This window comes from Podarcis vaucheri (genome assembly GCF_965113315.1).
Source record: "Podarcis vaucheri genome assembly, chromosome: 2".
Taxonomy (NCBI): Eukaryota; Metazoa; Chordata; class Lepidosauria; order Squamata; family Lacertidae; genus Podarcis; species Podarcis vaucheri.
Genome location: NC_138760.1, coordinates 124785518 through 124800166, shown reverse-complemented (window position 1 = coordinate 124800166; position 14649 = coordinate 124785518). Strand labels below are relative to the sequence as shown.

Below are 14649 nucleotides of genomic sequence, written 5' to 3'. Positions count from 1 at the left end.
ATACCAAAAAAATGCAAAAAAGATGTTTGCTGAGAACATGCAATTAAATCGTTTTTCTGTATGGTTTGTGTGGCATTGTGCGTTGACCTAAGATAGCTTCACTGCTCAGATGAGTGGGTTCTTTCCATGTAGAAATCCTTCTCCTGTCACGGAGTATTTTTTCAGACTCCACACATTATGCACGGCCACCCTCCATAAAGTTGTTATCAGTGCTTTTTTCCTAAAAAATGTTTAGGGGTACTCTCATTTTCCTATTCATATTGAAATACTGCCTCTCAATGAGGCCAAACTTAGATTCACAAAATGTTTAGAGGGATGCGTACCCCTGTGTACCCCCAGAAAAAGCACTGGTTGTAACAACAACAACAACGATTTATTATTTATACCCTGCCCATTTGGCTGGGTTTCCCCAGCCACCCTGGGCGGCTCCCAACAGAATATTAAAAACACAATAAAACATCACACATTAAAAACTTCCATATTTATTTAAGGTAAAGGTAAAGGGACCCCTGACTATTAGGTCCAGTCATGGCCGACTCTGGGGTTGCGGCGCTCATCTTGCTTTATTGGCTGAGGGAGCCGGCGCACAGCTTCCGGGTCATGTGCAGCGCACGGAAACGCAGTTTACCTTCCCGCTGGAGCGGTACCTATTTATCTACTTGCACTTTGGTGTGCTTTTGAACTGCTAGGTTGGCAGGAGCTGGGACTGAACAACGGGAGCTCACCCCGTCGCAGGGATTTCAAGGGAAGTAATAGTGCCACTGTATTCTGCTCTGGTCAGACCACACCTGGAGTACTGTGTCCAGTTCTGGGCACCACAATTCAAGAAGGACACTGACAAACTGGAACGTGTCCAGAGGAGGGCAACCAAAATGGTCAAAGGCCTGGAAACGATGCCTTATGAGGAACGGCTAAGGGAGCTGGGCATGTTTAGCCTGGAGAAGAGGAGGTTAAGGGGTGATATGATAGCCATGTTCAAATATATAAAAGGATGTCACATAGAGGAGGGAGAAAGGTTGTTTTCTGCTGCTCCAGAGAAGCGGACACGGAGCAATGGATCCAAACTACAAGAAAGAAGATTCCACCTAAACATTAGGAAGAACTTCCTGACAGTAAGAGCTGTTCGACAGTGGAATTTGCTGCCAAGGAGTGTGGTGGAGTCTCCTCCTTTAGAGGTCTTTAAGCAGAGGCTTGACAACCATATGTCAGGAGTGCTCTGATGGTGTTTCCTGCTTGGCAGGGGGTTGGACTCGATGGCCCTTGTGGTCTCTTCCAACTCTATGATTCTATGATTCTATGAACCGCCTACCTTCTGATTGGCAAGTCCTAGGCTCTGTGGTTTAACCCACAGCGCCACCCGTGTCCCTCCCTATTTACTTACACCCAAAAGACATGGTGTTTCTTCTTCCACTTGGTGACGATTCACAATCCAACCTGGATTTTTTTACTGGTATCTGAACCTTGATCCACTGTTGCATCCCAAAATGGGAAACATATATTGAGATAATAATGCAGTCACCACACAGAAGCAGCTTAAGATCCAAATAGTTTACTGTTGCAGAAGATGAGGCTCAGTAAAACTGTTCCAGACATAGATAGACACAGCTTGTAGACTTCTACAGATACAGATATATACAGATACATAAGAGCACAAGGCATTTCCATTATTCTAAGTAAACTCACCAATTCAGGACATAACACTGGACAACTAATAGACTCTACTACTGAGCTGACATGCATTAACCACAGATATAGGGGCACTGGGCCATGACCATAGCAACTGGCTTGGCTGGCCTTGCACCTTGTTTAGCTCACCCAGGGGTGATTTACACTCATAAAGGAAATTAACCCTTTCTCATATCCAGTTACTCAAACACCCCTTCTTTAATTTTGTTCATGATATTGGCTTTCATTTGATGGCAGAAAACCTAGCCGTTTCACCAATTATTCACATTTACACGCTGCAAGAGGCTTTATCAGTATATGTGTCAGATTTTTTTCTGTGGGGCAGAATCGTAATTCAATTAGTTTCTGTTCCACGTGGTCCCTTACATAATGATATTTGACATCCACGTGTTTAGATCTCTTTTGGACTTTCTTGGACTCAGCCATATGAATACAGGTCTGGTTGTCCTCAAATATTGTGACTGGCTCCAACACAGGTAGACCCATATCATTTAACAGTTGTTTAAACAATCTTCTGCCCTGTGTGTAAAGCTTTTCTCACACCCACCTGTATGGAGCCTCTGATGATAACGAAGGCCATTGCTCTGAGCAAAGCTCTTTCCACACACTAAGCATTTATACGGCTTCTCCCCTGTGTGGATTCTTTGGTGATTAAAAAGCGTACTGCTCTGAGTGAAGCTCTTCCCACACTCTAAGCATTTATACGGTTTCTCCCCTGTGTGGATTCTCTGATGACTAAGAAGGATACTGTTATGGATGAAGCACTTTCCACAAATGGAACATTTATGTGGCTTCTCTCCTGTGTGGATTCTCTGATGACGAGAAAGGCCAGCACGGTCAGTGAAGTTATTTCCACACTCTGAGCACTTATAAGGTCTTTCACCAGTATGCGTTCTTTCATGATAAGTAAGGTTGCTGCCATGACTGAAGCTTTTCCCACACTCGGCACATTTAAATGGTTTCTCACCTGCATGAAGCCTCTGATGACTACGAAGACTTTTGCTATGAGTGAAGCTCTTTCCGCACTCTGGGCATTTATACGGTTTCTCTCCTGTGTGGATTCTTTGATGACTAAGGAGGTCACTTTGCTGGCTGAAGCACTTTCCACAACTGGAACATTTATGTGGCTTCTTTGTGTGGATTCTCTGGTGATTAAAAAGCGTACTGCTCTGAGTGAAGCTCTTTCCACACTCTAAGCATTTATATGGTTTCTCCCCTGTGTGGATTCTTTGATGGCTAAGAAGGCGACTGTTCTGGCTAAAGCACTTTCCACAATTGGAACATTTATGTGGCTTCTCTCCTGTGTGGATTCTCTGATGACGAGAAAAGCTACTACGGTCAGTGAAGCTCTTTCCACACACTGAGCATTTATATGGTTTTTCTCCAGTGTGGATTCTTTGATGGGTAAGAAGGTTGGAGCTCAGACGGAAACTCTTTCCGCACTCTGAACATTTATACCGTTTCTCTCCTCTGAGTGAAGAGCTCTGAGTGAAGCTCTTTCCACACTCTAAGCATTTATATAGTTTCTCCCCTGTTTGGAATGTTTGATTACTAAGAAGGTCAATTTTCAGGCTGAAGCACTTTCCACAACTGGGACATGTATGTGTGTTCTCTCCTGTGTGGATTCTTTGGTGATTAAAAAGCGTACTGCTCTGAGTGAAACTCTTTCCACACACTGAGCACTTATATGGTTTTTCTCCAGTGTGGATTCTTTGATGAGTTAGAAGGTTGTAACTCAGACAAAAACTCTTTCCGCACTCTGAACATTTATACGGTTTATCTTCTGTGTGGATTCTTTCATGTACAAGAAGATGAGATTTGTAGTTGAAACTCCTTCCACACTCTGAACATTGAAACCGTTTATCCCCATCATGTTTTCTTCCAATGGTGCTAAGGCTTGATAGTCTTGTTGGGCTTTTTGCACAAAGAGAGACATTTTCCTCTTTCTTGCCTGTGTAAGGTCCTTCCAGCATTGAAATTTCATTGAAGCTAGCACCATCTGGAACAACAGCGTCCTTCCTCACATTTTCTTCTGCTTCAGTTTTAATTCTCTGGGGTTCATTCTCTTGACTGATCTCCTTCTGATCACCTGCAGGAATACAAAGAGGAACTTGATCAGGAAGGAACGGATACCCAAATTACGGAACAATTCCAATTGACAGCTATCTAAAACAGAGAAGGGGAAGGAGGCAGCCACTGTTGATAGGCAATAACTGGCTGCTTATGTGGAGTATGTATAGAGCAGAGAAGGTTGACGGCCACATTCCCCCTTGACCAATGTTTCTGGGGGACGCAAGACGACGGTAATTGTAGCCAAAGGTGGGTATGGCCAGTCCACACTGTCACACTGTCTCTCTCACATACACCTTTCCTTGTATGTACACACACACACACACACACACACACACACAGCCCCCACCTCACAGCTGAACTGTGCATATCAAATAATCAATCTGAGAACCAGGGAAGAGTCGTTTTTCCTCCTCATCTGCTGAAATGAGGCTGCATCTTAATGTTGTGTTTTAATCTTGTTTTTAAGTTGTATTTCAATCAATTGTTTTATATTTGGTGTTAGCCGCCCTGAGCCTGGTCTTGGCTGGGGAGGGCGGGGTATAAATTTTTAAAAAAAATTTATTATAGCACTGGGCTGCACCTATCCCAGTGCTAGGTCTGCTCCAATATCTTTCATCTTTTTGTCTCTGCTGGTAAAATCAGTGGGGTCTTGGGAGGTCAGAGAAATTTGCTCCGTGGACAGTGGGGAGGGCAGACCAAACCCTCAAAATTGAAGGTTGCTCATTGTATATTATAGAGCTCTGGAAGCTCAGAGTGAATTTGACATCGCACAAGACTTGTCACATAAAACAACCTCCCATTTCCTAGTTTCCCCCACAACATTCCTGGGGTTCTCCCAGTCTGCCAGACCTGATTTAGAGGGGCACACAAGCGGAAGAGAGGATGGAAATAGGTACATTGCGCTTGTGGGATTTGCTTTACACCCTAGCATCTCAACTATTTAATTGTATCCAGCCCTCATTATGCATCAGGCCTCATGTTTCATCCATAGCACATCCAGTCAACAGTGCTCAAAAGCAGCAGGAACAACTCCAAATGAGACCTTGTGTCGTGATCTTATGCTGCTGCCCTGGGTGTGTGAGTAACTTTGGGCCAAGAGAAGAAGGAGACTTACCCAGAAGGGCCAGATTCATGTAATTCTCCTCCATGATGTCCCTGTGCAAGGCCCTTTGGCCTGGATCCAGGAGGGCCGCTCCTCCTCTGTGAAACACACGGCCGCCTCCTCAAAGATCACCAAACCCTGAAAACAAAAAAAAGGGAAGAGAAAGATAGATAGATAGATAGATAAATTTATTGTCATTGTCCGTATATACACAGTATACACAACAACGAAAATCAAACACCCACCCAAAGACCGGGTTCACATATACATTTGCACATATCTCCGAACTCTCATCCTATTTAGACATAATCTATAAAACATAACATAATCCAGAATATAGCATGACCTATTAAAAACATAACATAACCTAAAAACAGGTAATTTAGCAATCCAAAGATTGCAGTTAAGGCGAAGTGACTTCAAGTTCTCCTTTGGAATCATTCTATCTTATTCGTTCTGTGATGCGTCCCCAAATCCCCACGTTATTACAGCAACAAAAGAGGAACAAAAGAAAAAATAAACCAGTATGTTTGGGGTATGAAAAATGGTGGGATTACAGCAGGAAGGTATGAGAGCTGCACTGTTTGAGAATGAAGCAGTGTGGGTACGACTAGAAGAAGAAGAAGAAGAGTTTGGATTTGATATCCCGCCTTTCACTCCCCTTCAGGAGTCTCAAAGGGGCTAACAATCTCCTTTCCCTTCCTCCCCCACAACAAACACTCTGTGAGGTGAGTGGGGCTGAGAGACTTCAGAGAAGTGTGACTGGCCCAAGGTCACCCAGCAGCTGCATGTGGAGGAGCGGAGACACGAACCCGGTTCCCCAGATTACGTGACTACCGCTCTTAACCACTACACCACACTGACTAGCTCAAAACTTTTGCTGGTGGAATTGTGGAATAGCACAAATCCCATGAATGCACAATAAAATGGATTCCTGGACTGATGTTGGAGTAGCTGAAGTCTTCCATGACTACTATATCTCTCCTTTTCAAATGTTTGGTAATCTGCTATAGGAAAGCATCAGAGACGATTATTCATGTATGTGACGACAGCAGCATGGATACTACTGGCCCACAGATGGAAAGAAGAAAAAGTGCCAACCAGAGGCGAATGGCTGATGAAGATGATGGACTACATTGAAATGGCCAAATTGACCAGGAAAATCAGAAGCCAGGAAGAGAAGAAATTTAAGAGGAAATGGGAAAAAATTCACAATGTACTTAAGAGAACACTGTAAACAACTAAAAACTCTGGCTGGATTTGAGTAAAGTTTGTAATATACTATAAACTAAGGTAAAATTGGATTATTTATGAAAAATAGACAAAATAAGGGAAGCAGTGGGAAAAGTTTGAAAATTGTAACCACGGAAGGGTGGAGGGCAGTCAAAGGATTCAGGGAATCCTAATGGTGATGGTGTTTATTGTTTGAATTTAAACGTACAATGTAAAATTCAATTAAAAAGAACTTTTTTTAAAAAAAGGTGGCACTCACTACGGGGAATTGGGAAGAGGGAAGCTGTCTGGGCTGGAAGTGAATGACATCAATAAAACGCTGTTTGCATTTGGGGGGAGGGAAGGAAAGCATCATCGAAGTCCTCAGTCTGGCTTGAAGGTCTATAGCTGATATCCACAGTAAGGTCACTGTTGTTTCCTACTCCTACAATTTGTACCCATATGCTCTCCATCCACCTTTCATACTCCAAGTGTACACATTCTTTACAGATTGCTACTCCTTCTCCCTTCCGTTTTGATATATTTCTTTCGAACAGGTTGTTGATGGCATCTGTCTGTCTTGGGAGACAATGGAAGAGTGTGCCTTCAAGGGTGAAGCCAAACCATCGGAGAGTTACAGCATCCACTGTGGCTTTGGAAACTGAAATGGGAGAGACATGTTTTGTTGCAGCTGGGGCAGATGAAGAAGTCCGGTTGTGCTGTTGCAGATGCACCATGGCATTTTTTTTTACCTGTGCTCTTCCCAACAAGTCATTCCTCCTCTGGTCACTGCAGTGGAGTGACAGGTTGGAGCTCTCAATTTCTACATTCCAGTCATGAGTCTCATCCCACCAGGTTTCAGTAATGCCTGTTAGGTCACATTTGCCACTCTGTATTAAGCAATGACAAACCTAGACAGCATCTTAAAAAGCAGAGACATTGCCTTGCCAACAAAGGTGGTTAAAGCTATGGTTTTCCCAGTAGTGATGTATGGAAGTGAGAGCTGGACCATAAAGAAGGCTGATCCCCGAAGAATGGATGCTTTTGAATTCTGGTGCTGGAGGAGACTCTTGAGAGTCCCATGGACTGCAAGAAGATCAAACCTCTCCATTCTGAAGGAGATCAGCCCTGAGTGCTCACTGGAAGGACAGATCGTGAAGCTGAGGCTCCAAGACTTTGGCCACCTCATGAGAAGAGAAGACTCCCTGGAAAAGACCCTGATGTTGGGAAAGATGGAGGGCACAAGGAGAAGGGGACGACAGAGGACGAGATGGTTGGACAGTGTTCTTGAAGCTACCAGCATGAGTTTGACCAAACTGCGGGAGGCAGTGCAAGACAGAAGTGCCTGGCGTGCTCTGGTCCAGGGGGTCACGAAGAGTCGGACACGACTAAACAGCAACAACAATTAAGTGCTCACGTTTTAAAGACAGCATTTCATTTAACAAGATTTATATGCCATTGAATATTATTTTTAAAATCTAAGCTGTTTACATACTCATAAGGGAAAAATTGATAAAAATCAGCAGATTAAAAACTAGTAGACTTAACCAAAAGCTTAACATGTGGGATGTTAGCATCCAAAGTGCTTTTATGAAGGGTTAACTGCAAGAGCTGTGGGACTCTTGTGACATCATACACTCTGTGGCAGTTATTTCAGTCATGGCAGTTAGTATTGAACAGTCTTAACAGAGCAGCAGGTATGTTATGTTGGTTGCGCTGCTGTCTGTCTCAGCCAGTCTGTAAGACGCTTTAGCAAATTAAGTATCACCTACCCGCATTGTCTATTTAATCTGCAACTGCAAGCACACTAAGTTATATGCTATTTAAACTTTGAAAGGGAGTGTCTTGCTTAGTTTTTACACGAGGGAAAAGAGAACTAATTAAAGGGTCAAACGACCCAGGACTGCCTTCCACATACTCCGCAAACGGGAACGTGAGTTTAATTCCCACATAACAGACCATAGTACAGTGGTACCTCTGGTTACATACTTAATTCGTTCAAGAGGTCTGTTCTTAACCTGAAACTGTTCTTAATCTGAAGCACCACTTTAGCTAATGGGGCCTCCTGCTGCTGCTGCGATTTCTGTTCTCATCCTGAAGCAAAGTTCTTAACCCGAGGTACTATTTCTGGGTTAGCAGAGTCTGTAACCTGAAGCGTATGTAACCCGAGGTACCACTGTAGCCTTTCCGTCATCAGACAGTTTTATTAATTTAAAAACTATCAAATATAGATAGAATCAAGCAGGTTTTTTTCATATAAAAAGACCAGTGTACATGAAGTAAAACAAAAAACACATCTGGGTAGGGATCTCTAAACAAAAAAAGTTTTTAGGAAGTGCCAAAATCAGTACAGTGAAAGTACCTGGCTGATATCAACAGGCAGGGAATTTTTTCTTCCAACACACACCTGCAAACTGACACAACAATGGCTCCCTGCATCCCAGTTCAAGGAGTGGGGTTTCCCCCTCTTTCTAAGAGCCTCACCCCATCTGCACACACACACACACACACACACACACACGGACTTTCCTCTATCCCACTCCCACGATGGCTGATTCCCCAACCCAGATCTCAATCCTACATCTGCATCCCAACACAAACCTCCAACTGGCATCCCGATCCGAAAGGTAACTCCCAGCTTAGCAGAGAAAAGGAAACACCCTAACACACACGCTTTGTGTGAGTGAAACTCTGCATGGATGGGAACACAGGAACTGGCCCATTCAGCTTGATATTTCCAACACAAACTGGCAGCAGCTCTCCGAGGTTTCAGCCTTTACCTGGAGACACCAGGACTGAACGGGTAGTGCAACGCAGATGGTTGCAGCCGGGGAAAGGAGTCTGCCACTGAGCTGGAAGGAAGAAAGGTAAGAAAAGCCACCAGCCCCCCCCCCCAACAGCCCCACACTTGCCAGATTCAGCTCCAAAGGGAGCTGTGATGAGCGCAAAGGGCCTTTGGGTGCAGGGGTCTCCCGGAAACAGGGAGGCAGGTGGAAGGGAATCCCAAGGCAGGGGAAGGGCATCTAGGGGAGAGAAGAAATCCAGCCAGGGATGGCAGAGGACAAAAAGGAAGGGAGGCAGGCAGAGCCTGGGAAGAGAATGAAAATTTGATTCCAACCAGCCCTATTGGTGTCATCAGGACTTTTAGGCCCAGGCAGAGTGATCAAGAGGCAGTGGCGTAGCGTGGGTTGTCAGCACCCGGGGCAAGGCAAGTAATCTGCGCCCCCTAACCCGTGGATTTGCGCCCCCTAAACCCCAGATGTTGCGCCCGGTGCGGCCGGCCCCCCCTGCACCCCCCACGCTACGCCACTGTCAGGAGGGCAGCGAACGATGGGCATCTCGGGGAAGGGCGGTGGCTGCTTTGCATGCAGAAGGTCGCTGCCAGTCTGTGTGGGCAACACTGTTGCTCTGAACAATGGACTGGGGCGGAGGGAGCTTTGTGGAAACTTCCATTGTGCGATTCCAGTCGCCTCCTTTGCAAGATTCAGTGGGAGGCGGATTCTTACGCTTCGGGGGAAGGGAGGAGGCTCACGGGCAGAGCTCCATCCCCAGTTGGGCCAGGAAGAGCCCTGGCAGAGCTGCTGCCAGCCCGTGCAGGCAATACTGAGCTGGCTGGACCACTGGTCTGATTCAGCGACGGGGTTTTCCTTCTTCCCTCCCTCCCCCCATCTTCGTCATCATCCCCCGAGCGGCCCCCGAGGCCCCCTTTGCGGCCTCCAAAAACCTCAGCCCCCCCCCCGGCTGCGCCCACCTCAAGCGCCGCTCGGCCGCCGTCCTTCTCCTCCGCCGCCCTCCTCGCCTCTCTCGCTCTCGCCCCAAGGCATGACGGGAAAGCCAGTGCCGCCGAGCGCGGCTGCCGCGGAAACTCACCGTCCTAGTGGCCGGAGGAAACTACGTCTCCCAGCAGCCACCGCGAAGGGAGGACTTAGAACGCCCAGCTGCTCCGCGCTGATTGGGAGGGGAGGGGAAAGAAGAGCGGTATGTTGCCAATATTACCTTCTGGCTTGTCGTGGCGGCTCCCGGCCTGCAGGTGGCGCCGCGCTCTCGCTTCCAGGAGGATTCTCCCTTTACAGAGAGATCGGCTCCTGGTTCCCTCCGCCTTCCATTCAAAGCTCCCCTGGGGTGGATTTCATTCATTGGATTGGATTATATTTCTGTGCCACTTTCCATTCAAACGGATCCCAAAGCTGCTTACAAGCATTAAATAACAACAAGAATATAGAACATAGTAGAACATCTCAAATACAACATCAATCATGACCCCAGTCTATCATTTGCCCGATAATAAATGTTGGAAATGTAAAGAAACTTTGGTGGACGTGCCCAAGGATTAAGGCTTTCTGGGAAATGATATATAATGAACTGAAAAAGGTATTTAAATATACCTTCTTGAAGAAACCAGAGGCCTTCCTCCTGGGCATAGTCGGCCAATTGGTGTCAAAGAAGGATAGAACTTTTTTTATGTACGCTACAACAGCAGCAAGAATACTCATTGCAAAGTATTGGAAGACACAAGATCTACCCACTCTGGAAGAATGGCAGATGAAGCTGATGGACTATATAGAACTGGCAGAAATGACAGGCAGAATCCGGGACCAGGGTGAAGAGTCGGTGGAAGAAGATTGGAAGAAATTTAAAGACTATCTACAGAAATATTGTAAAATTAATGAATGTTAGAATGATGTTGGATAGAAATTAAGTGGTTTCCAGCTGTAATGCTTTAAGGGAATATGAAAAATGGGTTGTTAATAGGGAAAAATCTAATGTTACTATTTTAAGACCAAAGATTAGGATAAACAAAGAGGGTAAGGATTTGCTGAGCCAACAAATTGAACTGGAATACAAAAAAGGGAGGTATGAGGAGGTCCGGGAAACAAGTTAAGGAAAATAAGTAATAGAAAAATGGAGTGGTTTTTAAATTATTTTTACTTTGTATTTGTTTTGTTTTTCATTTTGTATTGTAATATTTTTTTAAAAAATCTTAATAAATATCTTATTAAAAAAAATAAAGTCATTTGAGCACATCTGAAAAAAAAAAAAACAAATACAACATCTATCATATAGAATAATTTAACAAATCAGAGAAACAATCTCAAGGCAACAGGGAGTCTGGGATTGTGCTGCCCGGGTCTCCTGGGGCGGGCGGGGGGGGTGGAGCCCTGGTTCAGTCGGGACCATTCATCTTAAAGGTTACAGGGACCCCTCACCATTTGGTCCAGTCGTGGATGACTCTGGGGTTGCGGTGCTCATCTCGCTTTATTGGCCAAGGGATTCGGCGTACAGCTTCCGGGTCATGTGGCCAGCAGGACTAAGCCGCTTCTGGCGAACCAGAGCAGCGCACGGAAACGTGGTTTACCTTTGGTGGTACCTATTTATCTACTTGCACTTTGACGTGCTTTCGAACTGCTAAGTTGGCAGGAGCAGGGACTGAGCAACGGGAGCTCACCCCGTCGCAGGGATTCGAACCGCTGACCTGATCGGCAAGCCCTAGGCTCTGTGGTTTAGTGGATTGCATTTAAACCCCACCAGGGACCGCCTGGTGCCATGCCTGCCTCTTCCCTTCCATCATGCGCAATAACCCTGCAGGGAAGCCTGGCCAAGATGTGTGGGGATCTGAACAGATCTGACTTTGTGGATACTCAGCTGTGGCCCATCTCCTGAGCAGTTACTTCATGGCTGGCTTGCTTCCCCCTCTTGCACAGCTGAAACACATTGCCGGGTTACCAAAGAGGCAGAGCAGGCCCCAGCCTACGGACCCCACACTTTTTAGGGACCCTGTGACAACGGATCAAAGTAATATTGATTTGGTTTATTAATATAGTTGATTGGTAAAATAAAAAAGGTTATTAGGAGATAATTTGCGAGGCTCCTCCCCATGATTTCAGCTGCCTAAGGGCTTCCACATGGTTTAATCCGGCACTGCCGAAACATTTCCTTGGAGGAAGTCACTGTCAATATGAAAGAAGAGATGAGCTATTCTGTCTCTCGCTCCCCAAACTTTATTTATTCCCCCCCCCAATAATTTTTATTAAGTTTTATACAAATATAACACATACTGCAACAAACGTTGCACAACCAAAAAAACAAAAGAAAAAAGAAAGTAAAAACAAAGAATATAACAACAAACAGATAAACGACACCAATTAGCTTAATTATTGAAACTTCCAACCTTATAAACATATTACTTGACTTCCTCTCTCCCCAAACTGTAATTATGCTGTTGCCACTTCTGAACCCGTTTGCTATCCATGCCCCTTTCTTCGTGAATACCTGGTTTTTAAAATATATTTCAGTAGGAGCATGTGGGAGATGTAAGGGGATACGGCTGAAATTGACAATTGGCATGTGTTTCTGCCACAGGTGACTATGGTCCACCACCCTGATGTTCCCTCTGCTTCTTACTAGTGTTAAAATTGCCGTATTTCAAAAAGTAAAAGTTGCTGAGTTTCTGCTAGGAAGACCCAAATATTATCAAACTTTGTTTTTAAAAAAAACCAAACCCCCAAAGTTTAGCTTTTTTTTTTTTTACAAAAATGCCAAACAACACATAATTTTTCAGTTTGATTACCGAAGATCTGGAAATTCCTCCCAGACATCACTTTGAAATCCTGGACTAGTGTTCAATTGCTCAAAAACACTCTGGTCTTAGTTATTTATAGGATGTTGCTTCGGTGTGAATCTTTTGACACAATCAGTCCATGCTGCCAACATTCCTAGGATTCACTGGCTTGGCTCTCACATAACTAAGGTGAACCATAGTTAACAAGCCATAGCTGAAGCCGAGGCGCTGGGCAGATGGTCACTTAACATCATAGCAGCCAAACCTTGAGAACCATTTCCATTGTTGGCCCCTCTTCATGGCTCTGTAGCTTTTAGCAGTAAATTCCTGCATTCAAATATAACACAAAACCCTGGCTAATGTCAAATGAGGATGACAAACTTTTGCTGACTTTTAATAATATTTAACAGACCATAGTTAAACTGCTGGGTTAGTTTCACAGAGATCACTAAGCCATGGTTTAATAAAACATCATTTAAAGAAAAAGGCGAGCAAGAGATGATATGACAGACGTTTGCAAAACTATGCATGGCAGGAAGAAAGTTGATAGAGGAAAGTTTTTATCCCTCTCACACAACACAAAATCTTGTGGATATCCAATGAAGCTGGAAAATTCAGGACAGGTAAAGAAAGGAAAGTACTTGTTTTACATAGATAAACTGTGGAACTCACTCCAGCAGGAAACAGTGACGGCCACCAACTTGGATGGCTTTAAGAGAGGTTTAGAGAAATTAAAGGAGGGCAAGTCCATCAATGGAGGAGGATGGAGGCTGTGCTGTGAGCAATGTGGTTTACTTGCAGGAAACCACAAGAGTGGAGAGGACCCGTTTTCCTGATCCAGCAAGCTCTCCTTCTGTTAACCACGCTTTGGCGTTATGTGCAAAAGAGACTATGGTCTTTCCTGTGTAAGTGCTTTCCTTGTGACAGATACCACATCTGACTGAGGATTTAAATGACTTATTCCCTTGCGAGGATTTGGTGGTGATACGCAACCACTCTGCTCACCTGAAAACTCTTTCCATGGCAACTACGGTGGTACCTTGGTTGTCGAACTTAATCCGTTCCAGGAGTCCATTCAACTCCCCAAACTGTTCAAAAACCAAGGCACGGCTTCTGATTGGCTGCAGGAGCTTCCTGCACTCAATAAGCCATGGAAGCCACGTCAGACGTTCGGCTTCCGAAAAACATTCGCAAACCACAACACTTACTTCCAGCTTTGCAACGTTCAGAAGCCGATTTGTTTGGGACCCAATCCATTCGAGAATCTAGGTACCACTGTATATAGTTCTTTTCCGGTGTGGACTCACTGATGGAAACTAAAGCCACCAACGTGGCTGAAGCTCTTTCCATTCAATGGACCTTTATATGATTTCACTCCTGTATGGGGTTTCTGATGTGCACTAAAGGACCCCTGGATGGTTTAAGTGCATTCAAATTCAACTATGGGGGTGCAGCGCTCATCTCCGCTTTCAGGCTGAGGGAGCCGGCGTTTGTCTGCAGACAGCTTTTCTGCGTCATGAGGCCAGCATGACTTAACCATTTCTGGCACAACACCGTGGCGATTGCCAGAGCGGCTGGAAACACCATTTACCTTCCCACCGCAGTGGTACCTATTTATTTACTCGCACTGGTATGCTTTCAAACTGCTAGGTTGGCAGGAGCTAGGATAGAGCAACGGGAGCTCACCCCCATTGTGAGGATTCAAACCACCAATCTTATGATCTGCCAGCTCAAGTGGCTCAGTGGTTTAGATCACAGTGCCACCCACATTCCGTACTAAGACGTATCCTTCAGCCCTTTACACATCCCAAACAATGATATTCTTTCTCTGCAAAATGGATTATTTTATGGTTAAAAAGGCTCTTGCTTTGGCTGAGCTCTTTCCACACTCTGAACATTTATAGAGCTTCTCACCTGTATGGGCCTTTTGGTAGTTAGTAACTTATGGTCGAAGTACTTTCCCCACACTGAACATGAAAATGCTTTCTCCCCTGTATGTAAAGCAAGGGTTTGGCTA

General features: G+C 45.0%; 2 protein-coding genes and 1 long non-coding RNA gene across 9 annotated transcripts in view; 1 reads left to right on the top strand and 2 right to left on the bottom strand.

Moving 5' to 3' along the window:
• The window catches only part of LOC309525549, a 74274-nt gene that overhangs the window by 4425 nt on the left and 55200 nt on the right, over positions 1 to 14649 (bottom strand). The window lies entirely within an intron of this gene.
• Positions 1534 to 10093, bottom strand: LOC309524875 (uncharacterized protein). 6 transcript variants are annotated; one of them, XM_082210034.1, is made up of 4 exons: positions 7474 to 7552; positions 6551 to 6963; positions 4874 to 4999; positions 1534 to 3775 (listed from the first exon to the last, which is right to left on the bottom strand). In XM_082210034.1, exons 3-4 carry the CDS (start codon positions 4905 to 4907, stop codon positions 2178 to 2180), a joined length of 1632 nt encoding a protein of 543 aa, XP_082066160.1. In that variant the 5' UTR covers positions 4908 to 4999; positions 6551 to 6963; positions 7474 to 7552; the 3' UTR covers positions 1534 to 2177. The 6 variants fall into 6 exon arrangements, with proteins under 6 accessions (XP_082066160.1, XP_082066163.1, XP_082066158.1 ...); XM_082210037.1 differs by lacking the exons at positions 6551 to 6963; positions 7474 to 7552 and adding an exon at positions 10070 to 10093; XM_082210032.1 differs by lacking the exons at positions 6551 to 6963; positions 7474 to 7552 and adding an exon at positions 9825 to 9969.
• Positions 8813 to 14649, top strand: part of LOC309524730 (uncharacterized protein) — a 30621-nt gene continuing 24784 nt past the window's right edge. For both annotated transcript variants that reach the window (XM_082209696.1, XM_082209695.1), the window contains exons 1-2: positions 8813 to 8940; positions 13434 to 13537. In XM_082209696.1, coding sequence (XP_082065822.1) covers positions 8891 to 8940; positions 13434 to 13537 — 154 coding nt within the window. In that variant the 5' untranslated portion in view covers positions 8813 to 8890. The remainder of the gene's footprint in view (positions 8941 to 13433; positions 13538 to 14649) is intronic.

Coding starts and splice junctions, on each gene's coding strand:
- LOC309524875 (XM_082210037.1), bottom strand. CDS start 4,907: ATGGAGGAGAATTACATGAATCTGGCCCTTCTGG. Junction 3,776..4,873: donor CATGAATCTGGCCCTTCTGG/GTAAGTCTCCTT, acceptor GTATTCCTGCAG/GTGATCAGAAGGAGATCAGT.